Here is a 25,279-nt window from a genome sequence, read left to right on the forward strand (position 1 = left end):
AGGTAAGTGGAACAGCCTCCCAGCTGACGTAGCAAAGGCTGATACAGCAAGATAATTTAAACATTAAACATTATGGGTCAGGCTGTTCATGACATCATATCTTTTTCAATATCCCAACTTAGAATTCTGGAAAGTAGCTAAGTATACATCATAAAACACACAATGTAAGTTTCTAAGACCACCCAAAAGCTCTAAGAAGTCCAGGCATCACAATTAAGAAACTCGATACTTGTACACGTAACTTTTTTTTTCTCAAATGTGAGTCTTGTCTTACAACAAACAAGATTGAAATGCAAAACAGGAAAGATGACATCATACTGACTGACACGCTCTTCAGATTGCCAAGAGACAACCGTGGGTTACAAAACCTGTTGCAACATTTAAATAAGTTATTTATCTTCATAGCGACCTATGGAACGTTCTTACTTGATGGCCAGTTCATTGGTTGCCCGGCTGATGAGACCACTTTCCAAACTAGAATCAGTTTTTATATATAGCCACCATAGAAAAGGATGCAGTCACATATGCCCTTCGAGACCTCAGATGTCTCTTTCAGATGTCCCATCTCATCTATTTCTATGTTGGACCAATTAAAGGTGATCATTGCTGACCTTATTTGCATGCGCCTACCCAGAATCCCTTGTGGTTGTGGCAGCACCATGAGATTTCTTAGGGAAAAAACAAGCCTTCTGGTGTCTGTGGATGAGTGTTTAATAATACTTCTACTACCCCTTAAATTTAAGTGGAAGGGTTTTCCATCACCTTTACCCACCGTAACTTTTGTTGTTGGACCAATTAAAGGAATCGACTTGGACTCAAGACTCCAGCGTTTCTTGGACCATTCCAGCTATATTTATTTTACTTATTCTACTTAGACACAGATCATGTAATTTAAAGAGGGCTGTCACAGCTTTTACGTAAAAAACATAGAATCTGATGGCAGGGACCTAGCCTGCCCATTAATGCTCGTGTAAAGACTCAGACCTTGATAGTACCTTATATTCATGGTGGCCATGTGCCTCGTGCTTCACTGTAGTAACACCTACCAACTCTGCTGGGAAGCTGTTCCACTTATCTAGGACCATCCAGTAATGTAACACTTCTTTGCATGAGTAACTCTCCTCTACTCAAAGCTCTTCTTGAGACAAGGTGTCCGGAACTGCACACAATATTCTATTTGGGGTCTAATAAGAGATTTGTATTATTTTTTTTTTTTTATTATTTCCTGCCCCATAATGTCCATTGGGAGACCTCGGCCAACAGTATCTCATACTCAGTACTGTAGTGTGTGGCTCTTGGGCTGGATATCATCACCATCATCACCGGGACAGATCTGAATCAATGTAACTGGAGGAATGTGGAAATTGGCCTCATGGAAGGTGAGGTCTGTGGCCGCCACAATGGCACAGACATAATCTGCATTTCTAATCGATACATTGATAATTTTAATAGTTAAATACGACTACACAAGTTTATTTGCTCATAAATTATAATTGAATAAACTAATCTCGAATATTTCGAGAAAGTGGCAGATTAATTTTAATCTCGTCCTCGTGCATCTCTTTTTCATTTTGCAATAGATGTTCTTGTTACAGTTTGTTCTATACCAGCCAATAGCTCTTTCCTAATATTTGACTCTCTTGTCCCCCAGATGATCTTAAGAATAAAACAAACACAAATTATTTACTTTTGTCTAAAAAGCTCTTGTTTCTGAAAAACCTTGAACTGTCTATTCAGAACTAAACCAATATTTGCATTATTTTAGTTAGCCTCCAGACTGTATGTGAGTAACCGCGAGTGGGAGTGTATGTGGCAATGTGTGTGTGAGTGTGCTTATGTGGGTGTGTGATTGTGCTTAAGTGGGTGTGTGAGTGTAATTTAAGGCTGACTCGCATTCGGGCAGAGGACACACCAGAGGCAGTTGCCCAGCCCTGACACACGATGCTGCCCCGGGTTTTGTACGCGGGGTTAATCCTAATGCAGGTCTCCTGGACCCTGGAGACCAAATTGTGAGTAACCCTTTAAATGTTAAATGAACTCTGCATGTTTTATGCGTGTCTGAAAGGCACAGATTCACCAGTTAAATGAATATAACTTGTGGTTTTTACCCCAATCTCAGGGTTAGGGTGAATAGATGCATTATTATGGTCTGGCGCTGACTCCTTCATAATCTACTCTGATTTAATGATATCTAAACATACTTTTTATCACTACTGTATCTTAGCGTTATTCCCTGCTTGAATACAGGTGACTTGGTTCAGTATATCTTATATCTCCTAACATGTTATGGACCGTTATTTGAACCATTAGAGGCTAAGGTTTAATGTAAGGAATTTTAATTTACTGCATTTTCCAATTTCTACAGATTTTCTTTTTTGTATTGCCCTGCCTGCACCTAGATCAATTTACAAGCACTATATATATATATATATATATATATATATATATATATATATATATATATATATACTTTTGCAAGAGTTAGTATGCTAGCCCTTAACTCAACCGCATGCCCAAAGTATTAACCCCTTAAGGACAATGGGTGGTCCCTAACCCCATTGAAAATGCATTTTGAGCCCGTGCATGTACGGGCTTTGTCATTAAGGGGTTAATGTTGGATTTACTGTAGTGTTCTATATCTTTATGTCAATAGCGCACCAACATCTAATGCTATGGCATTTCTCTCCAGGCATTATGCTGTGGTTGTCCCGTCCGAGATCATAGCTCTCCGTCCCCAGCTCGCGTGTTTTGACATTGAGGGAGCAAAGGGAGAAAGCAGCATCCAGCTCTCCCTGAGCACGGTCAACGGAAACTCCACCTTGGTAGAGAAGACATTCAATAAGGACTCTCTGTTCTCCTGCGTTTCATTTCAGGTATTCCCACAAAAGCATTGGCCTTACAGCAGAAGACAATTGATACAATTTGAAATTAATCAGAATGACATCTCGTATCACTTTGGATTGCGAACCTTACTATTTTCTTTGGTTTTGCTCTGGCCAACATACTTACACTTCCAATAATGATTTGCATCCCGTACAGGTCCCCAACCCCACCGAGGAGAATGAAGAAGTTGCCACATTGGACGTTTCTATTCATTCTTCATCTGAATCTGTCTCCAAAAAAACAAAAGTTCTCCTGAAGAAGGAAAGAAACGGGATTCTGGTCCAAACAGACAAACCTATTTACAAGCCTGGACAAACCGGTAATGGGATGGAGGGAGTCAAAACGTTTTTAACCCCTTAAGGACAATGGGCGGTCCCTAAACCCATTGAAAACAATGCATTTTGAGCCTGTACATGTACGGGCTTTGTCATTAAGTGGTTAATGACCCACATCATATTAAACGTACTCATTATTTTTTGTTCCTGAAATGAACACGACACATATACAGTTTGTTGGAGAATCCCTAAACTTTGAACTCTATTGGGAGTTTTGTTTCTCAAATGTATTAGAATGTAGCTTAATGCTGGATTTTAGAAGGAATACAAAAAATGCATTGGGAGTGATTATAACAATGAGAATTATATTTATTTGTACATAAAAAGCCGGCAAAATTCCAAAGTACCATCAATTTATGTATCATTTCGGAGTGGTGATGTGTGATTTCTTTCTGTAATGTTTTCTTTCTTTAATAGTGAAATTCCGAGTCCTTTCCATCAAGGAAAATCTCCAGCCAAGGACACATCAGGTAATTGCATAATAGGATTTTTTAAAGAAATATTTGGGGCAAAAGTAATGGAAAAGGGATTTGGGAACCTGGCTTTAAAGTGGAAGTGCAAGTTTTTTGTGTAATGCTTGGAAACCCCCAGTTCAGTTGACAAATACCAATTCCGATTGAATTAAAGTCATTAAAGTAGAGTAGGCTGCTATCTCTCACAATGCATGTTTCACATAATCGCCATTCTGGAAACATAGAAATCACTTGAATCACAAACAGTATTGGGATCATAGACTGGGATGGCGTGCAGTGTATGGGTTTAAGGTCATATGTGCGTCTCTCAGCATGCGCAACCAAACTACCGAACAGAGACATGAAAATAATTCTAGCGATTAAATACAGACCACAGGGTTGTGCTACTGTTTTGTTTTTTTATTTGAATTGTTCATTATGTGTTTTTTTTTAATTTCTTTTAGATTTCTGTCATCGAATTACAGGTTGGTAAATATAATGAATGAGATAAATGTACGGTTCTATGGGTCAATGGAGTGAATGAGTGGATTGCTAGGTGGCAGAGCCGTAACGAGGGTTCTTGGTGGCTGGTGCCACTGGGTAGCTCAAGTGCATCCCTCACCTTGCAGTGCCAGGGGCCGGTTGGCCATCTTGCTCCAAGCAAGTTATGCCCCTACTTATTCGGGAATGAAATAACACGTTTTGGGTTTGGTGTTTTTTAGGATCCAGGCAAGAATCGGATCGGCCAATGGCTGAATGTAAATTTAAATCAGGGAATTGCTGAGTTCTCCTTCCCACTCTCAGATGAGCCCGTAATGGGGGAATATTCCATCAAGGTGAAAGATCATGTCCATACCTTCTCTGTGGAGGAATATGGTGAGGAACACTCGTATCTTCCTTTCCGACTTTTTTTTACACTTTTTTATACCCATATGGCAACAACCTATAAGTGCTTGTACTGATGTAACATGACAACTTGTGGTTCCAGATTCAAACTGTCTGGGGCCCGTAGGCATACACAAACATACATCTACACATACATACACACACTCGTCCTTACCTCTTCAGTGCTTGGGTCATTTTCTGTGACCACATTTAACACCCACCTGCTACAGTAGGCTACACGACTATTTGGCTGCTGGCACCACATCGGAAGATCATCCATGAAAGCACCAGGGGCCCGGGTTCCTAGGCACAACATGCCTAATGGATATTCTAAAACTGATTGTTGGTATATCAGGGAAGGGTTTGGGCATTCAAAATCACCAGGTATGATGTAACCAATGCTGTGTTTAGTTATTAAAGTGTTTCCCCATCTTTTTTAACACCCGATTATCTACATTCACAGTGCTGCCGAAATTCGAGGTCAGTCTGGAGTTCCCTAAAGTTGTGATGTTTAACAGTGACCATTTCACGGTTAAAGTATGTAGCAGGTGAGTCCGTTAAAGAGACCAGAAATTTAGGAGTAGACTGCAATATGCACAAAGCTATTAGACCACTAGTTAGAGTGCAAACTCAAAATGTTTTCCATGAGTGAGTAGGGTCCCTCAGTCTCGCATTGTCTTTGAGTTACTACTCATTTGCCCCTTTGCCTGACCCCCAGAAATTTGCACATGATATTCTTACCGCCATTCAGCTCAGACCTCCATGCACATACCTTGAATGTACTTTCCTGCCGCTGATTGGCTGCTTCAAGCAGCCAATCAGTGGCAAGAATCATAGGACTACAGAGAAAGCAGTTGCAGAGCTGCAGCTTCTACTTTAGGTACGTGCTTTATTTTTTTTGTATGTACCTCTTAAAAATGCCTATCTACGTACTCACAGATGAGGGTTACTCAATGAGTACTGTAATATGCATTCTTTTTAGTGGGGATGCCAGGGACAGTCGGATGTCTCTTAAGCCCCGTCTAAGGTGCAATTAATTCAATTAGCAGTGTGACTAATGTGAAGTTACCAGCTCCATATTTGATAGTCATATTGTTTGTCCGTGTCTCTCAGGTATACCTACGGGAAGCCAGTCCAAGGTGTATATAGTGGCAGTGTCTGCCGAAAACGTTATACTTACTCCTGGAGACAGGACCATGGTTTGCCTTTAGAGCTGTGTAAGAACATCACTGGAAGGGTAAGCGAAAGAGAAGGACGGCCAAGTGATTCAGGAAATTACAAAACTGAATGTCTATTCCTAGCAAGGGTTAAATATATTTATTTAAATATCGCAATGAATGATTTTTCTTAAAATGTTTCTCCCTCCAGGTTCCTCTAGTTTTTTGACATGCGCATCGTTTCCTGTGCGTTTAACCTAACGTTCCATATTTCCTAGTAGTACTGTTAAAAATAAGAATGAATCCGTTAAAAATGTGTATTCTTTTCTCAGTTGGACAAATCTGGATGTTCCACAACCGAATTGAAATCCGATAACTTTAACTTAACCAGCAATGAATTCCAACTGAATTTAGAAGGAACAGCTTCGGTCACCGAGGATGGGACAGGTGAGGTCATCATGGTTTATGAAATGTCCCTTAATATGGATTTTTTGAAGTAGGAAAGAAGAATGTCCCTGACTGACAAAAATGGCGGTCTCCAGGTCATTTGGACAAAATGAGAGAAAACCAGGCTTTTTTCAATGCCGACCTACATTACTGTATACAGCACTGGGTTTAATGCTCCAAGGGGTTATGTTACGGGACACATGCTACAAAAAAGCAGTTTATCTTTATATATGACACATGTTCTAGCTGAGTTTTATTATCATCTGTCAAACTCTCAATCTTATTTTTAATGCTCCATGCAGGAGTTGAGCTATCAACATCCAGTGGAACCTCTATATCAAATACCTTTGACAAAGTATCTTTCATTGATGCTGACAACAGCTACAAGGCAGGACTCCCATACAGTGGTAAGGTAAGAGGACCTATCTTATGAGGTTTCTTACAGCAATCCGACATATCCTACCACCTGCTTCACACAGCTTCTCAATCAGTACCTGTCATCCCAAGTTGCCTACCTCATCTGATATATTTCTCCCTTTCTTCCATCTAGCTGAAAGTTGAAGATGCCATTGGAAACCCAATTGTAGACAAGGAAGTCTATCTCTCCTGCTCTAACCACGGCCATACTGAAGAGCTGACTTTAATAACCGATAAGAATGGACAAGCGGTCTTCAAGCTGGAGAACACCACCAACTGGCAAGCCCATACTACCATAACGGTAACCATTAACCAATGCCTTGTGTGTGGGATTGTAATTCATACGAATCTCATTGCCAATCTTGGGCAACATCATTAGTGTGCACACGCTTATACAATATCACTTTCAAGTCAAACTACATGCATGGGATAGGCATAGACAAGACCAAGGACAGGTTAAGGTTTTTTCGAGTCTCAACAGCAAGAAAAATTGTCTGAATGGTTCCTATCTGCCATTAAATTCTATGTTTCTATGTTTACCTATATAATATATAACAGGTCAACGTGCCATATAAGAGAATGGGTTTCTTCATAGTAAGGGCAGTGATATTTAACAAAATGCTTAGGGTGCAGGACATATGGTATAGGTGACTTCAGAGTTCAGATGGGTGTCCAACACCTTACCCTAGACCAGTAAACCCGATGATCAGAGAAACGTTTGTGTTTTTTTCTTTCATCTATACAAATGATGTAAACTGATTTAAAGTGTTTGAGCTGAGCTTCCATTTAAACTTCCATTGGTACAAATGGGGACTCAGCCGCCATTGACTACGATGGAAGTGCTACAGAGTATATACTTAAGTAGGCCTCCTGGATTTAGTAGAAGGAGCCAGGCAGGCAGTTAAATAAGATAGCTGTCTCATTCCAAAATGTATAACGTAATAACCATCGAATCTGTTTTCTTTTTACAGGCCAAGACAAACAAGGAGGACGTTCCATACAAACCTGGCATTATTCAGCCACTATACGGTTACGCACACCTGTCACTTTCTCCGTTTTACTCCAAGAGTAAGAGTTTCCTGAAGCTGCACTCCCTGCAGAATGTTCTACCATGTGAGGGGCAACAAGAAGTCCAGGTGGAATATATCATTCAACACACAGAGCTGGAGAAAGAGGCCAAGCACTTGGATTTACACTATCTGGTAAGAACTGCGACCTAATGCCAGCTTCAACAGCTTGTGCGTTATCTATAAAATATAACAAATCCTGGATGCCCTCTGAGAATTGGCCAGAACAGCATTTTTTTATATATGTTTGTTCTGTTAACATTATTATTCGTTTTTAATGCAATTAAATTAAATATTTTTCATTTTTGCATATTTTTTCTCTCCAGATGACTTCTAGAGGATCTATATTGGATTCTGGATCTATAGAAATTCCGATAAATAATGCTGATCAAGGTGGGAGAAATATAAATATCTGTTTATATGCATGAGTTTAATCATCCTGCGTTCAAAATTAAATAGGTTTAATAGTAATTCTTCCAAATCAGTTTTCATCCAATTTGTCCATTAAGTTTTGTAGATCAGGGATTTGTGGACACCAAGGAATTCTGTAATCTGCTCAGTGTTTGATAAATAAAGCCTTAGAGTATTTAGCCACATTCTGAAAACAATGTGACAACCCTAATAAAGTAAAATATAACCATTCATTAATAAACCAATAATGTTGTGAACTGGAATAAAAAGAAAAGGAGCAAAGGGAAGGAAGGAGAGAAGGAAGGAAAGAAGGAAAAGGAAGGAAGGAAAGGAAGGAAGGAAATGAAATAGAGGAGAGGAAGGAAGGAAAGACGGAAGGAAGGAAGAAAGGAAGGAAAGAGAGGGAGGAAGGAAGGAAGGAAGGAAGGAAGGGAGGAAGGAAGGAAGGGAAGACGGAAGGAAGGAAGGAAGGAAGGAAGGAAGGAAAGAAAGGAAGGAAAGAAAGAAGGATATTCACACAGGATAAATAACTTCAAAATATGAGTTCATATACAAAGGTTTAAGGGTCCCTAACTCAAAATAAACGTAGTTTCCAAATATCGTAATATCTTGTTTTTGTTACTTCTTCAAACATGTAACGGCAAGGAAGGGGAAAGAGCGGTATTGCCCCAAGACAAAATGTTTTTTAGTTGATACCTTTTATTGGGCCATCATAGAAAAACCAATCGAATCTCATACGTTTTTTAGGACCTCAGAGGTCTCTTCTATTTGAAGAAGTGACGTCTGAGTAACTTTACATATTTTCCTACGTTGGCCCAATAACAACAATACCCAAAGACTCCTTTCCTACATACGTGCCTTTAGTAGGCGTAATGCCTTAAATAAATACTGCTTCATGCCGTTCTGACGGATACGTAAATAAACCACATAGGTCATGTAACGTTGTTAATGCATCGCGTAATCTTATTAGTCATGTTTCCGTGAATGTAACCCAGTGTCTTTCTCCCCTTAGATCTAAGCGGTAGCTCCAACTTCAAGCTCCCTCTGAGTGTGGAAGCCTCTCCAAACCTGCAAGTGATTGTGTTCACTCTACTGCCAGGCGGGGAGATCATCGCGGATTCCGCCAAATACACTGTTACTAGATGCTTCCAGAATAAAGTGAGTTTTGAGAGAGAGAGAGAAAGAGGATATTCGCCCCGTTTAATATCATTTTACAGACAAACTCTATCAAATGAGGTTTTATGGGATTTCTACATACATCACTGACCTCAGTAGGAGATCAGCACTCAGATCCGAGTTTGAGTATCTTCTTAATTGTTTTAGAATCCAGAAGAGACGGATAGTAGTATACTCAGTAGAATAAAGTGCTGTTCTGGTCCACGGGGGCTATGCTACCAGATGAGGATATTATTATTATTATTATTATCTTTTATTTATAAAGTGCAATCATCATAGTCTTTGCATTCAAACACCCACTCCAAATGGGTTACGTACCTACAAAGCATATGGTGGCATGAATGTCATGAGTAATCCCAAGTGGATCCTCCTAGTTACATACAGCTGCCCTGTAATCTGTAAATGTAAATTTTTTTCATATATAAGTGATGGGCAATAAGAAAATAAAGATCACTTGCACCATATTAGCTTGAAATTCATAACAATTCTATACATTTAAAGCGATCTATATCTCCCTACTCAGGTATCCGTTGGGTTCACTCCCGATGAAGTTCTTCCCGGATCAGATGTTTCTCTGCAGGTTCGGGCAGATGCTGGATCCCTCTGTGGCCTGAGGGTTGTGGATAAAAGCGTGGTGCTAATGAAACCCGAAAAGGAGCTGACTGCAGACAAAGTGAGATATTCTAGCATACGCTATGTTCCGCTATGTTCCTGAGGGCACATTATTTCGGGGACTCACTAGACCATACCAACATTAGCCCATTGTACCAGTAGTATGACTCCTATCATGGCACCATGAATGGTACCAGTTAGTAGTAACTGGCTCAGTTGGGTTCCCAAGTCCAAAAACTTGATGTTTTACCATCCAGGTTCGGTTTGCTACAGAAATTCATTAATTTCTGAAATGTCGAAGTTATACGGCTTCATAGCACATCTAAAACCTGATGTAATCTGTTTGTAATCTAATAATGAAATAGTGACTATAGCAACATCAGAGAGGTAAAGATATCCAAAATGATCTTTCTGTCTTTTATTTGAACCTAACCATTATCCTTTTCATTTCTTTTCCAAAAGGTTCACTCTCTGTTTCATTTTTACGATTATGGAGGGTACGATTATCGGATCCAAGAGGATGAACCTCACTGTTTCCCTGGCCGTTGGCCTACATTCCCTCGAGTTCCATTGCTCACTCAACGATCAACCAGGAGCATCATCCACCCGTGGTTTAGAAATGAACATGTGGATGTCTACAGCTTATTTAAGGTACTTATCGTGTCCTTCCCCTTGGTGTATAGCTTATACATGGTTTCACGTTCTTTAACAATCTCAATGGGAATTATTATTATACATACCCCTGAACATCCTTTCTTCTCTAAAATCAATCCAGTTCATTCTTAAAAACCTCAGGTGAGAGGCTTAGATGTGATGTCAGAAAGTTTTACTTTACAGAGAGGGTGGTAGATAAGTGGAACAGCCTCCCAGGAGAGGTGGTAGAGGTTAATACAGTGAGGGGATTTAAACACGCATGGGACAAGGATACGGCTCCTGAATTCAAGATGAGACCAACGACTGATTAAGGTTTGAGTCTTTACAGCAGGAAAAGCTAACGCTGCACACTAAATCATGACCACAACATAACATATGTTAAATATATGTGTTTTAACCCAAAGATTATTATTATTTTTATTTTTTTTAACTACAGAGCTTAAAATTAAAAATAATGACCGATGCTGATATTATGAAGCCTCTGAAATGTGACAGATATTATGTTACACTAGCATCACCTGGGCTTCCTGGTTCTCCTGGGATAGAAGCAAGAATACCTACAGTTGCAAGAGGTTAGAGTCATTTCCAAATGTTACTCATTGTTCTACAAGAGGAACATTTTCTTCTCCTTGGTGCCATCTTCTCGTCCCTGTTAAAGTCCTAATGATGCATTTATCTTTAGGGAGTGTCCTGCTAGACAGCGGGCCAGCCAACGCGATTCCTGATGCTCCACAAAAAGTTGAGACAGTCCGAAAAGACTTCCCTGAGACCTGGATCTTTGAGCTGGCTGCTGTGGGGTAAATGGGGTGGATGAATGTGGGATGTGGGGTGGATGAATGTGGGGTGGATGAATGTTTAAAGGGTCAGTAGTGTTTTCAGGGATAGATAAAACTATGTTTGTTTCGTACATTTGTTTCTTAGCGTTAAGCTAGAGTCTTTCGGAAACATTGCTTGCTTAGTTTCCCCGCGGCCACTGCCGATGCATGGGACCTCTCCAGCAGCGCTGAAATTGTTACTTTCCTTTGAGAAGATTCTGTTCTTCGCCATCATTTGCAGAACAAAAATTGGTTCTTGACAAAGACGACCTATGGCAGCTTGTAGCTGGTCCATCTAATTATTGTGGTCTTTTCCCCAGACAATCAGGTAGCACAGAACTCCATCACAAAGCCCCGGATACCATCACGGACTGGAACGCAGGAGCCTTCTGTATGGGACCCAGTGGCTTTGGCCTCTCCTCCCCGGCCTCCCTCCGAACTTTCCAGTCATTCTTTGTGGATGTCACTCTGCCGTACTCCGTGGTCCGGGGAGAGACCTTTATCCTCAAAGCCACCGTATTTAACTACCTTAAAGAGTGTATAAAGGTAATTAGCTCATGAAGGTTTCCAAATATACAATATATGCCACCGTTGATAGCATCGACCTTTAAAACTTTATACCACAATTTCTCATTTTCTGGAATAGATGCCATAAGAGATCATCTATGTAATACTCAAAGGGTCTTTATGATATATGTTATTACGTAGGTTAAAACCACCTTAAAGCTGTCTGAGCAGCTGGAAGAGGAACCGTGTGCCGACTGCCAGTATACCAGCTGCGTGTGCTCAGACGAGAGCAAAACCTTCTACTGGAATCTAAAAGCCTCCAAACTGGGTCAGTTAACCTACATCTGAACTGAAGGCTCTAAAGCTACACGTATTACGTACTTTACGCTTGTAACTTGCCTTTTTCCTATGATTTCCATATGTCGCGTTTTGCCTCACTAGGTGAAGTGAATATAACTGTGAGCACAGAAGCTCTGGATACCCAAGATCTGTGTAATAACGAGCATCCTATCGTCCCAAAACATGGACAGATTGACACCGTGATTAAACCGCTTCTTGTGCAGGTCAGTTTTTGCCCATATTTTGATCACATTTTTGACACAAAGCATTGGAGAGGCTTATATTCAGAACTGAGTTGTAGTAATTCATCTAATACAACGGATTTAGACCTTTTTCTTGATACCTATCCTCTTTCATTTGTATCCTCAGCCCGGGGGTGTGTTAGAGGAAAAAACATACAATTATCTTATCTGCCCTCAAAAAGGTGAAGGTAAGAAATTAAGTAAGAAACACCTAGAAAAAAAAGCAACATGAAATGTTTTTATCAAATGACAACTCCATTCATTCTTCTTCTTCATTCAACTACAAAACTGGTTCGACACTTTTGAACAACAGAGAGTTAATCGTAGACCTAGAACAAAGTCTACTAGACTAGACAAAGTCTAGTTATTTGTATGTGAATTCAATCATTTTTGATGGTCTAGTCACATATTTAATCCTATTCTTATATTCTAGGGGAGTCTAAGTCAGAGAAGATATCCCTGAAGGTGCCGGAAAACATTTTGAAGGATTCCGAAAGGGCTTACATGTCAGTGTTGGGTAAGAGCGACATTGTGAAAGTCTCAATCAATGTAATTCGGTGACGGAAAACGTATCTTACATACATACAAGATGCAAAATATAAATCTAGCCAACATTATTCTTCCTGTCACTATCATGTGTTACAAAAGCAATCTGACTGTTTTGAGTCAGACTATGTGGTGACCTTCATTTCTGTACTGTTTGTCTATAGGAGATCTGATGGGAACGGCCATGCAGAACCTGGACAGGTTACTGGCCATGCCGTACGGCTGTGGGGAGCAAAACATGGTCCTCTTCTCCCCCAATATCTTCATCCTTCAGTATCTGGAAAAGACTCACCAGCTGAATGACGAGATCCAGACCAAAGCCAAGAAGTTCTTAGAGAGCGGTGAGGAGTCCTAAATCTAATATTCATTTTATTTTGTATCTCCACCCATACGTTTGCTCTTTATGGACGTTAGGACTTTCTGATGCACCTTTCTGGAATTCTGGTTTCCCAAACCTTTATATCATTTGTGCTCACCTTGGCCCTAACACTTCCAGGCATAGATATTTATGGTACCCATTTAATTTACTTGATATCATTCAGGATACCAAAGACAGTTGACGTACAAACACGATGATGGATCATACAGCGCCTTTGGAAAGAATGACAAAGAGGGTAACACATGGTAAGTTTCTTAAGATACATAAGATGGTCTAGAGTATGACTTCATGAAGGTATCTTTTTTCACTAAGAATACATGTCCCTGTGTTTTTTTTATTGCTGGGAAAGTATTTTATCTCCATTAATTGCCTTTCCAATCAACTTCCTACAGGTTGACCGCCTTCGTAGTGAAGTCCTTCAATAACGCCCGCCCTTACATCTTCATTGACGAAAGTCATCTAAACCACTCATTCACTTGGTTAAAAAACAACCGCCAAGATAATGGCTGCTTCAGGAGCGTGGGCAAACTCTTCAATAATGCCATGAAGGTACCGTAACCAAACTTAAGACTTCACGTAGTTTACCAATAATACAACTTTTAAGGAACAGAAGAGGAAGATCACGAAAGATGGGAAAGGGGCAGGCAATAATTCAGTGATAAAAAGAAAAGTTAAATTAGGGATGGTTCAGCAGTATCCGGAATTAATGCCTTCACTTGTGACCATTGTCCTACAGGGCGGCGTGGACGATGAAATCTCCCTGTCTGCCTATGTAACAGTTGCCCTGTTGGAGTCAGGTATACCCCCAGAGGTGAGTAATTCCGTTCCTACTTGGGTTGGGTGCCTTTAATCAAAAGTATCACTTAAAACAAAAGGAACTTCTACCCCAGTATTCTTAGGTGCATATTTAACACACAATGGAAGAAATATGATTTCACAGAAATAAAAATGGCCGAAACAAATTTTATGTTTTCACAAATTCAAAGTACTTTCACTACAAAAGAAGACCAATTGCCAAAAACAAGATAAAAGAAATCAGACTTAAGTAATATATGTTATCAAAAAAGCTATGCTACAGGTTGATATTATAATGTATTTGTGACATCTATTTGTTTATTATTCACAATACTCTTGATCACTGGTTGTGTAAGAAATTGAGAACGTTCTTCTCTGAGATTGTTAGCAGCGTTACATTTACCCCAATTCCTTGTAGGACCCTCTGGTTAGAGACGCTCTATTGTGCCTGAGGAAGGCAGCCACCGATGTGACCAGCGTGTACACGCAGGCTCTGCTGGCCTACACCTTCACCCTGGCCGGAGAAACAGATCTCAGACAAAGTCTGCTGGAAAAACTATATGAAAAGGCTGTGAGAAGCGGTAAGAGATACGATAATGTCTTACGAGCACCTACTTCTGTTCTTTTGTGGAGCAGAGGTTTCCGAATTCTATTTCCTTTGACCTCTAGACTTTAAAGGTCTCTTACGGTAAAACAAAATCGATGCTGGACCCAGACAGAGATCGGGCGATTAAACCTTTCTCTGGTTCACAACCTGAAATATTTTGTTGTCAGTAGAAAAGTTCTTTCTGAAACGATGGAAGCCACAATGGAATGTGGTTTCTTTTATCTTTCTTTTTAGTTCAGGTAGATAACCACATCACAAATGAAGAACCCAATTCCTTTTTAGTCTTACAGTATAGCATTTTTGCATGAATTGAAATTACAAATTATATAAATATTCAGTAATAGAATTATGTGTTTCACTTTTGTTCCTCTCGCTGATATCCCTGTCTGTTTTTTTTCTTGCATTCTCAGTAGACATAAGTCTTCAGCACATGTCTAACTATCATTGTAAGCTTTACCATCTACTCTGTTGTACATGATACATCTCTTTGTTGTACGTTATACATCTCTTTGTTGTACATTATACATCTCTTTGTTGTACGTTATACATCTCTTTGTTGTACGTTATACATCTCTTTGTTGTACGTTATACATCTCTTTGTTGTACGTTATACATCTCTTTGTTGTACATTATACATCTCTTTGTTGTACGTTATACATCTCTTTGTTGTACGTTATACATCTCTTTGTTTTACGTCATACATCTCTTTGTTTGCAGATGGGCAGCTGCATTGGGAGAGGAAACCACCTGCTCCCTCCTCTGATGTTCCATCCTGGTACCAGGCTCCATCGGCAGAGGTGGAGATGACCTCTTATGTACTCTTGGCTCTGCTCTCCGGACCTACAAAGGACGTGGGCAAAGCCTCTGAGATAGTGAACTGGTTGAGCAAACAGCAGAATCCTTACGGGGGATTTTCCTCCACGCAGGTAACAGAAGCGGGGGCAACAAAACTGCAGCATTGTCTGCTGGTAGAATGCAGAAAAAGGCCAGCAGATTTGATGTTCCTCTAGCTAGGACTTCACAGTCTAGGGATATCAGGTTTACATGTTTTTATCTAATACATAATATATTAAAAACAATAGGAAACTTTCACCTGCTACGTGCTTTACAGCCAAACCAGTCTCTTATTATTTTCCCAATATGGCCAATTGTTTTACTTTATTACAACCCAAAAAACGCTCTCGCCATCTTCCCGATATTTAACTCGTCAAATCGTCAACATTTTTGTTTTTTACATTTGACTGAAGCATCCCCTATTCCATGTTGAAAGTGTATATTTACCACATTTCTCATTGCTGTATGTAATGGCATATTATATGTTATTATGTTTTTTTTGCAATTTTTTTCCTTATCTAGTTAGAATGCACACATTTTTAGAAGGTAGAACTCACCGTCATTTCTTCTTCTATTCACAGGACACCATTGTAGCCCTTCAGGCTATGGCTAAGTACGCAGAGGTCACGTTCAGTGATAAAGGCGATGTGTCTGTGATCATCCGATCGCATGTTGGCGTAAGGCAAATCCACGTGGATCATGACCACCGGCTCCTCCTGCTGAAATTCCCGCTCTCAGAGATCCCCGGGGATTACTTCGTGTCCACGTCAGGTAGTGGCTGTGTGTTTGTGCAGGTGAGTAGATAGTTACCCCAACGTCACCTCCTCGTGGACACTTTTTTTATGTTCGCTGTCTGATTTCATTTTTGTCTTCGTTCCCCCAGACTGTTCTTAGATACAATGTTCCCCCAAGTAAAAGTGATGAAACATTTGAAATCAAAGTAGAAATAAAACCAGATCAGTGTCCCGAAGAACCATTGAAAAAGTTCAATATGCGTATAAGCGCTAAGTAAGTTGTCTATTTTATTCCATCGTTGTACTCATACTATACAGAACATACCAATATCTGCTCCTGGTCCTTAATGTGTATCACTTTAGAGCCATTACTCTATTATGTATGCAGATCCCGCGTTGACGTATTCTGTCCTATGCCAGGGCCTAGGGCAGCAAATCCATCATACCCCGGCACTCCATATCTTAATGGTGGACTCAGAGGGGGCAGTTGGGTAAGATCGGGCTAAGGCAATGCTTAAGCTAAATAAATAGCTGAGAGCCCAATACCCTTTCTTGTGTTCTCCCAACCTGGTTTATACTTAGACGTCAAACGTAACCATTGCTGTCACTGACTAACGTGTTCATCTGCTCTTCAGTGGTGAATGGGGCTCACAGCAGAAAAAATGTGTTTTATGCCTTTAGGTATACAGGATCTCGGGAGAAATCCAACATGGCCATTATTGAGGTTAAAATGCTGTCTGGCTTTATCCCGGTGAAGAGCTCAGTAAGGGAGGTAAGACATTGAATCTCAACCCTTTAGTGGAGTATGGTGGGGGATACATGCGTTTGGGTGGAGGTGAAAGATCCAGGAGTCCAACCCATACTTTGCAGTGTTATAGACTCTGGGATTTTAGATCATCTCGAGATCCGTGGATGTTGAGACATGCGCTTTAGTGGCTTTCAGGCTTTGACTGAGAACCTAGCGATGTTTCCTGATGGCAACATCATGCGTTTGTCTTCACAGCTGGAGAAGAGCAAACTGGTACAGAGGAGCGACATTCAGACCGACATGGTGACCCTGTATTTGGATGAGGTCAGGGAAATCTGTACTTTTCTTTCTGTTTTTATACTCTATACCATTTGCTATTATGTTTTTATAATTTCCTGGTTGTCTGATTAAATCTCTATACAACCTGCTCATGGACCTCAATAAAGTCATTTTGTTTGAAACATTATACCCTAAAACACTATTCAGGGGGGATTTTATCTTCTTGGTCACACTGCGCCAAGTACTGCACATTCATTGTAGCCATTCCCTTCTAATTATTGCCTATGCCTCCATGAAAATATGAGTATAAATATACTGGTAGTGTTATTTTCTTAGTGGATAGCTGACATCTCTAGATTGAAGCCAAATCTGGTCCAGTGACTTGACTCTTGAGTGACAAAGGGTCAATAATGCCCATCATTTGTTCAACATTAAGCTAACCATACAGGATGAAATAGCATCCCATTACGCAACTAATGCAAAGGGCATATTATACTAAAGTCAGTTTATCTCTAATTTCTTCTCCCTTGTAGCTGGGACATGATCTTGTTAATCTCTCCTTCATGGTGGAGCAAGATATTGAGGTGAAAAACTTGAAACCAGCCACAGTAAAGGTCTACGATTATTATGAGACAGGTAAGAAGCTCCGGAGAACAATGGTGTATTCTGGGTAATTATGCCTAGGGCAGTAGGCCCAGGGAGGCAGCAGCCCCTGAGCATCTTTCCCAGGGGCAGATACCCTATTGGGCAATTGGCCTTCCTAGTGCACCACAATGTACAGTGGGCTGGTTGGGAAGATTAAATATCTCCTTTAAAACCATGAAGGTAGAATGTCTGGATATGATGTCATAGCCAGGCACTCTGCACAAGAAGACCAACAGCGGAGGAAGAACACCCCATTGTCATGATAATTCTTGGGGTTGGCTGGGGTGCTGATGAATTTCTCATCAGCTATAACATTGAAGACTTAATAATTGCTCAATGGAATTGACTGGAAAACCTTGATGATTTATGAAATGGGCGCTCCACCAGTCAACAGGTAGTTGACATGCTAACAGTGCTAATGGCCACCAATAAAATGTGTTACCATATCAAGTGTCACCTTGGTCATTGAGGAAATATTAAAAAAATGCCATTCTTTGTCTTTTTTTTTTCATCCAAGGGGAATTTGCAATCGCAGAATACAACTCTCCCTGCAGCTCGGGTAAGGCTTACACATTTCTGCATGTCTACTATTATCTTACTACAAATAATAATGTTCCTTACATCGAAAGACTAGAAATGCACCAGAGCCTTGCGGAAGGTTTAGTGTATAAAGTTATATGGAGTTGGGGGCATACAGAACATGGGGGGTTAATGAATTAGATGAAATTGATTTAATTAGTACTTTAACATTTATCTTTTGCCACAAGTTTGTGAAATTTAACCATTACATTTTTAGAGTTAATTTTTAGTATTCTAACATTCTGAAAATTCTACCGGAATTCTAATTTACATTTTTGTCCCTTTTTTTAAGATGCAAAAACGAATGCAAGATAAGGACTGGAAGGAACGTGGCCTTGTTGTCTTTCATGTAATGAGCGGACGTGAGCTGCTATATAAATTGCAGTAATATTTTGAAATAAACATCTCTTCATCGATAATCATGCGTGTTCCAGTCATTGAGAATCGGTTCTTTATCTTTATCCATTTACATTTTAGGCTATTGGTAGCATCAGGGGAGGGCTGGCAGCCTAAGGCCTGGGGGGCAAGTCACGTGAAGTGGCTCCGCCCCCTCGCACTCACCTTTCACCCCTCACCTTTCAGACTGCTGGAAAACTTACCTAAACGGCCGCTGGGTGCTGATGCCGCCGGCCGGCGCTGCTTTAATACTATTTTTTTTTTCATTTAATAGCCGATCCGGCTTGCCATATTAAATTTTTTTTAAAAGTATTAAAGTAGCGCCGGCCGGCGGCATCAGCACCCAGCAGCCGTTTAGATTATATTTCGGGCGGCCTGGGGGGCAATTGCCCCCCGGCCCAGCCCGCCCCTGGGTAGCATCAACAAAACTTTGGACTCTTTTTTCAACCTTATTAATATTCAAGTTAAAATTCTTTGTTGGAAAGGGACTTAGAAAATATTCCTTCTATTTTAATTACTGGAGTATACTAAAGTTCTTTGGTCAGAATAGTTTGAGGCCTCATCACCAGCCGGCTACCTCCCTTCCGTAATAGGGGGCTCGGTGGTCCAGAACAAAGGTGTTAGATATCTTCCCACACATGCCATCAAGCTTGTTAAAGCAGTGTAGCTGAAAAAGAGTACTTGGTTAGTTAGTTTTTAAGTTAGTTAGAGTTAGTTGTGTTCTCCTGTGCTTAAAAATTTATACTTGGTGGGCTGCACAAACTCATCGTCCTCAAGGGCAAGTGAGGGGCCTTTAAAAAAAAATCACCAAAAGCTGGGACTTTGTTTGAATGTCCCTGAGCTTACTGTATATAGAACATAATAATATCTTGCCAGCCAAGAATGCACAAAATGCCACTGCTTGCCACCACCGAGCACACCGGCATACGAGCACAACCCAAGAAAGCCAGCAATCCATTCTGGTTGGCATCAAACATTTAGTGATACAGCCTTGGCACGTAGTTTGAATTTATGTACCATGTAGAACCGTAAAATGAATTCCATCTCCACTCACTCCCTCGTCTACTCGTACTGAATGTAAGCAATGGCTGGTGGCGGGTATACTGCATATCCAGTTGGAGTTGGAGTGCAGGGCCACAGAGATTCCGATGATTCCGTCCATTAAAGTGCACATAATGGCTGGAGTATCCCCTGTAAGCTGGGATGCGGCATGGTTCCTCGCTCACCGATGTCCCAGGAGCAAGAAGGTCTAATCCATGTTGAGGAACAGATGTCTGGGTCAATGACCAAATGGTCAAAAATACTCTAACCACATCCCCCAGCCGATTTTTATTCATTTTATAAAGCACTAATATTTAAAAAAAGATATTGTATGTTTACACAAAGCATTTGGATTTCTTGAAACGAGAGATCTACCCATAGTAAAATGGCCCAGAAGTGGTCACCACCACCATCCTGACCGAGGGCAGCAAGTCAAGGGCGGCTCACTGCAGCATAACAAGGAGTCAACCTAGCAAATCGTTTTGGGCTATCAGGCTCCCTATGGTGTCTCTATTTAACAGGCCAGTTAAAAGGGACCATGGCCAGGAGGGCTGGCAGTGGTGTTTTGCCCCAAGTTAGATTTAGGGCAGAGCTGAAGATAAATACAGCACTGCCCAGGAAGGTATCCCTGAAGCTACTGATGTCCTTCAAAACTCTCCCTGCTTAACATAAATATGAGCAAATAACATTGTGATCAAAGTTTTCTGAGATGGTTTTATTTTCGTTGCCGTGTTTCCTAATTAATATGATTTAGTTGTTATTGACTTGCACAAATTCTAAGGAGAATTTAGGATTGTGAAGTCGCTTTGGGCTTATGGGCATTGATTCCTCCATGTATTAACCGCCCCCTGGATTTATGATACCTTTAAATGTCGATCCTTAAGGAGTGCATCTCGGAACAGCCGGCACTGACTCAAGGTAAATAAGAACGTTTCTTTTTGCTTCTACCAAAAGGGATATATATGTAATCGTATGTAAGACTTCTTGGTAAATCGAATAAGCATATTGCAACGTCTTTAAAATGTAAGTAACTTTTACTCAGAGGGTGGTAGGTAACTGGAACAGCCTACCAGCAGAAGCTAATACAGTGAGAGCAGTTCAACATGCATACGAATCTAACACCAGACCAACGACTGGTTAAGATATGTGGAGAGGGGGAGCGAGAGAGAGAGAGGGAGAGCGACATCTCTTTCACTGTTGATACATTGTATCCTGTTGTATTAATGCTCTGTCTTTGTATCTCTTTATATTAATCATAGAATGGAACCTCATGAAACCTTTGAAAAACTATTTTTTAAGAAAATATTGTGCATTGAGGGAATATTTTGCGTTTATAACATTAATTATGACTCCATAAACGTTAAATGATCAAGTGATGGCGAATTCAACAGTAAGAGAATTCATTCTGCTCGGATTCTACGAGATTCCGGAAGCACAACTGGTTTTATTCGTGACGTTTATGATAATCTACGCAGCGACTATCGTTTCAAACCTTCTCACTCTAGCTGTGATATACCTGGACCCACATTTGCACAGCCCTATGTATATCCTTCTATGTAACATGTCCGTCATAGATCTTTCCTTCAGCACAATGGTCCTGCCCAAGTTTTTGGACATCTGTCTTACTGGACACAATGTAATCACTTACACGGGTTGTATCGTTCAGGTTTTTTTCTTTGTTATACTTATAGTGGCTGAATACTTCATTTTGGCAGCTATGGCATATGACCGTTACGTGGCTATATGCGTTCCTTTACGTTACGCGTATCTAATGAGCATCAGAGTGTGTATGGCGATGGCATCTACGTCTTGGAGTATAGGAGCGCTGGAAGGTGTTCTATATGTTGTCTTGATATCACTCTGTACGTTCTGTAAATCCAATGAAATCAATCACTTGTTTTGTGATCTCAAACCTTTGATCAAGCTCTCTTGCAGTGACACTAAAACCATAGAGGGCATCATTCTTGGTTTTGGTTCTTTCAGTGGCTTTCTTCTCTCAATGTGTACCCTGGTATCTTACACCTGTATCATCTTAACAATCTTGAAGATTCCATCTCGGGAGGGCAGGTCCAAAACATTCTCTACGTGCTCCTCACATCTTACGGTCGTCGTTCTTTTCTACGGAACGGTCCTTGGCATGTACATGAGGCCGAAATCGAAATATTCCATGGATCAGGACAAAGTTCTAGCCATTCTCTATGCAGCGGTGATTCCGATGGTTAATCCTCTTATCTATAGCCTGAGAAACAAAGAGGTCAAGAGTGCTGTGCGTAAAATAGGAGACAGATACATTCGCAATATGTAGCTGTAATTGTAGTAATTTACCAAACTGTTATCTATACTAGTAGCAATTTCATATATCAAATGCTTGACCTGTGGGTCCCTGGATGGAACATTTGAGGAGTGAGGTGGGCTCCTGTTTTTGTATGAAGCCTGTGTCAGGAACAGGTGGTGGACATTTAAACCCCGAAGCCTCACAATCAGGATGATTGTGAAATGGAGAGGTTGCGATGTTCCCCTGTGCTCCAACGGCAAGCAGAGGCCCTGAAGATCTCCGACACAGGTGTGTCATTACTAGACTTGGGCACCAGGGGGCTCTTCGTGTTCGTCTTCGTGCTCGTCTTCGGGGGAAAAAAAAATCTTCGTATTCCGCGAATATTCGCCCGTTCCTGTCTTCTCTTCGGGCGAATATTCGCGGACATTCTTCGTGCTCGTTTAATCTTCGTTTTCCTCCTGGTTGCCTAGCAGGGGTTAATATGGGGTTAATAACACATCACAGCAGCAGCAGCTGCCGTGAAGGTACGTGTGTGCAGCTCTATTGGTCGTTTCGGCAGGGGGCTGGTCTGGCATCAACGAGTGAATTGCAGAACTGCAGAATGCACTTCATTCGTTGATGGCAGGCGAGCCCCCTGCCGAAACGACCAATAGAGTTGCACACACATACCGAGGTGTACTGTCCATAGATGTTTAATAAAAGAATAGGGAATATTTTACATTTTTAAATTGATTTTGGACCACTTTACATGCCTAACATTTGCTACCTATTTACAATGGCATACTTTGCAACAACCCAACTTACTTATTGGACAGGACTGGAAAATAGCAGGACTGTCCACCAAAATCTTGGGTGTGTTGGCAGGTATGCTGATGGAAAAATGTTGGACAAGAACTAAAAAATAGCTTAGGGTTAATGTACGGTTATGTTTAAGATTAGTAGCAGTGCACTGGTTTGGTTAAAGATGGATTATGTCTAAATAATAATAATTTAATTTTAATGTTTTTTTTAAAAAAAAAATAGGGGTTTATTTAAATGTATTTTAAAGTTAGATTTATTATTTAGTACTTGATTATATTTATTAAATGTTTATAGTAGCGTTACCTACCGAGCTATAACTACCTATGTGTATTTGCATTTTGCATACCTAGTTTAGCTAAATTAGATGGGACAGGACTGGAAAAAAGCAGGACTGTCCCTGAAAAAGTTGGGTCTGTTGGCAGGTATGTGGATGGAAAAATGTTATAGGGTGAAGTGTGAGTTATAGTGTTAATGTAATGCTATTAGTGAGTGAAGGCCAGGGCAAATAACAAGGAAAAGGTCCTTGTGTTTTGTGCATTGTAAGTGTGTGTGTATGTGTGTTATGTGTGATGTCACTGTGTGTTATATGTGTTATATGTGTTATTGTGTGTGTTATGTTTGGTTGGTTGTGTATCAGAAGGAAAATAATGAAATGGAAAAGGAAATGGGAAAGGCAAATGAGTGGGCAATTGGCGACCCGCTCACCTGTTTCACCCCAGGGCAAAGCACCCAAACACTGTCAGTCTTAGACGTTTGGCAGCAGACTTCCAGAGCTCAGACACAAGGCCCTAGCGTAAGCTGGCCACTCCGGCGGAGGTAGCAGGCGTTGCCACACCGCAAACAGAGGCAGCCAGGGGGGAGAAACTGCCCTTACCATTAGGGACATTTTGGGCATGACTCTAGCCAGGAAGCGAACTGGCAGAGAAGAGATGCTGGCACCACCACCAGCAGCAGCATTGAAAAGGCGAATGAGTGGGCAATTGGCGACCCACTCACCTGTTTCACCCCAGGGCAAAGCACCCAAACACTGTCAGTCTTAGACGTTTGGCAGCAGACTTCCAGAGCTCAGACACAAGGCCCTAGCGTAAGCTGGCCACTCCGGCGGAGGTAGCAGGCGTTGCCACACCGCAGACAGAGGCAGCCAGGGGGGAGAAACTGCCCTTACAATTAGGGACATTTTGGGCATGACTCTAGCCAGGAAGCGAACTGGCAGAGAAGAGATGCTGGCACCACCACCAGCAGCAGCATTGAAAAGGCGAATGAGTGGGCAATTGGCGACCCACTCACCTGTTTCACCCCAGGGCAAAGCACCCAAACACTGTCAGTCTTAGACGTTTGGCAGCAGACTTCCAGAGCTCAGACACAAGGCCCTAGCGTAAGCTGGCCACTCCGGCGGAGGTAGCAGGCGTTGCCACACCGCAGACAGAGGCAGCCAGGGGGGAGAAACTGCCCTTACCATTAGGGACATTTGATTCATGACACTAGCCAGGAAGCGAACTGGCATCGAAGAGACACTGGCACCACCACCAGCAGCAGCAGCAGAATTGGGAAAGGCGAATGAGTGGGCAATTGGCGACCCACTCACCTGTTTCACCCCAGGGCAAAGCACCCAAACACTGTCAGTCTTAGACGTTTGGCAGCAGACTTCCAGAGCTCAGACACAAGGCCCTAGCGTAAGCTGGCCACTCCGGCGGAGGTAGCAGGCGTTGCCACACCGCAAACAGACGCAGCCAGAGGGGAGAAACTGCCCTTACCACTAGGGACATTTTGAACATGACTCTAGCCAGGAAGCGAACTGGTAGAGAAGAGATGCTGGCACCACCACCACCACCAGCAGCAGCATTGAAAAATGGGAAAGGCGAATGAGTGGGCAATTGGCGACCCACTCACCTGTTTCACCCCAGGGCAAAGCACCCAAACACTGTCAGTCTTAGACGTTTGGCAGCAGACTTCCAGAGCTCAGACACTAGGCCCTAGCGTAAGCTGGCCACTCCGGCGGAGGTAGCAGGCGTTGCCACACCGCAGACAGAGGCAGCCAGGGGGGAGAAACTGCCCTTACCATTAGGGACATTTGATTCATGACTAGCCAGGAAGCGAACTGGCATCGAAGAGACACTGGCACCACCACCAGCAGCAGCAGCAGCAGAATTGGGAAAGGCGAATGAGTGGGCAATTGGCGACCCACTCACCTGTTTCACCCCAGAGCAAAGCATCCAAACAC

At 41.5% G+C, this 25,279-nt stretch overlaps 1 protein-coding gene across 1 annotated transcript; it reads left to right on the plus strand.

Moving 5' to 3' along the window:
* The first annotated feature begins 1,941 nt into the window (after window positions 1-1,941).
* LOC149288719 (alpha-2-macroglobulin-like protein 1) lies at window positions 1,942-22,287 on the plus strand. The gene is made up of 36 exons (XM_089491428.1): window positions 1,942-2,009; window positions 2,690-2,873; window positions 3,040-3,202; window positions 3,636-3,688; window positions 4,135-4,155; window positions 4,393-4,546; window positions 5,019-5,103; window positions 5,669-5,792; window positions 6,045-6,159; window positions 6,462-6,571; window positions 6,710-6,877; window positions 7,548-7,778; window positions 7,970-8,036; window positions 9,067-9,212; window positions 9,754-9,903; window positions 10,305-10,493; window positions 10,933-11,068; window positions 11,179-11,293; window positions 11,632-11,857; window positions 12,020-12,146; window positions 12,260-12,381; window positions 12,527-12,587; window positions 12,833-12,916; window positions 13,110-13,286; window positions 13,488-13,569; window positions 13,717-13,873; window positions 14,061-14,135; window positions 14,538-14,700; window positions 15,444-15,652; window positions 16,142-16,354; window positions 16,444-16,568; window positions 16,976-17,066; window positions 17,298-17,366; window positions 17,855-17,957; window positions 18,484-18,525; window positions 21,674-22,287. Exons 1-36 carry the CDS (start codon window positions 1,942-1,944, stop codon window positions 22,285-22,287), a joined length of 5,019 nt encoding a protein of 1,672 aa, XP_089347554.1.
* Window positions 22,288-25,279: the final 2,992 nt, after the last annotated feature.

The sequence above is a fragment of the Sceloporus occidentalis genome, unplaced genomic scaffold, assembly GCF_023333645.1.
Source record: "Sceloporus occidentalis isolate IW3139 unplaced genomic scaffold, rSceOcc1.0.p SCAF_50, whole genome shotgun sequence".
Classification (NCBI taxonomy): Eukaryota; Metazoa; Chordata; class Lepidosauria; order Squamata; family Phrynosomatidae; genus Sceloporus; species Sceloporus occidentalis.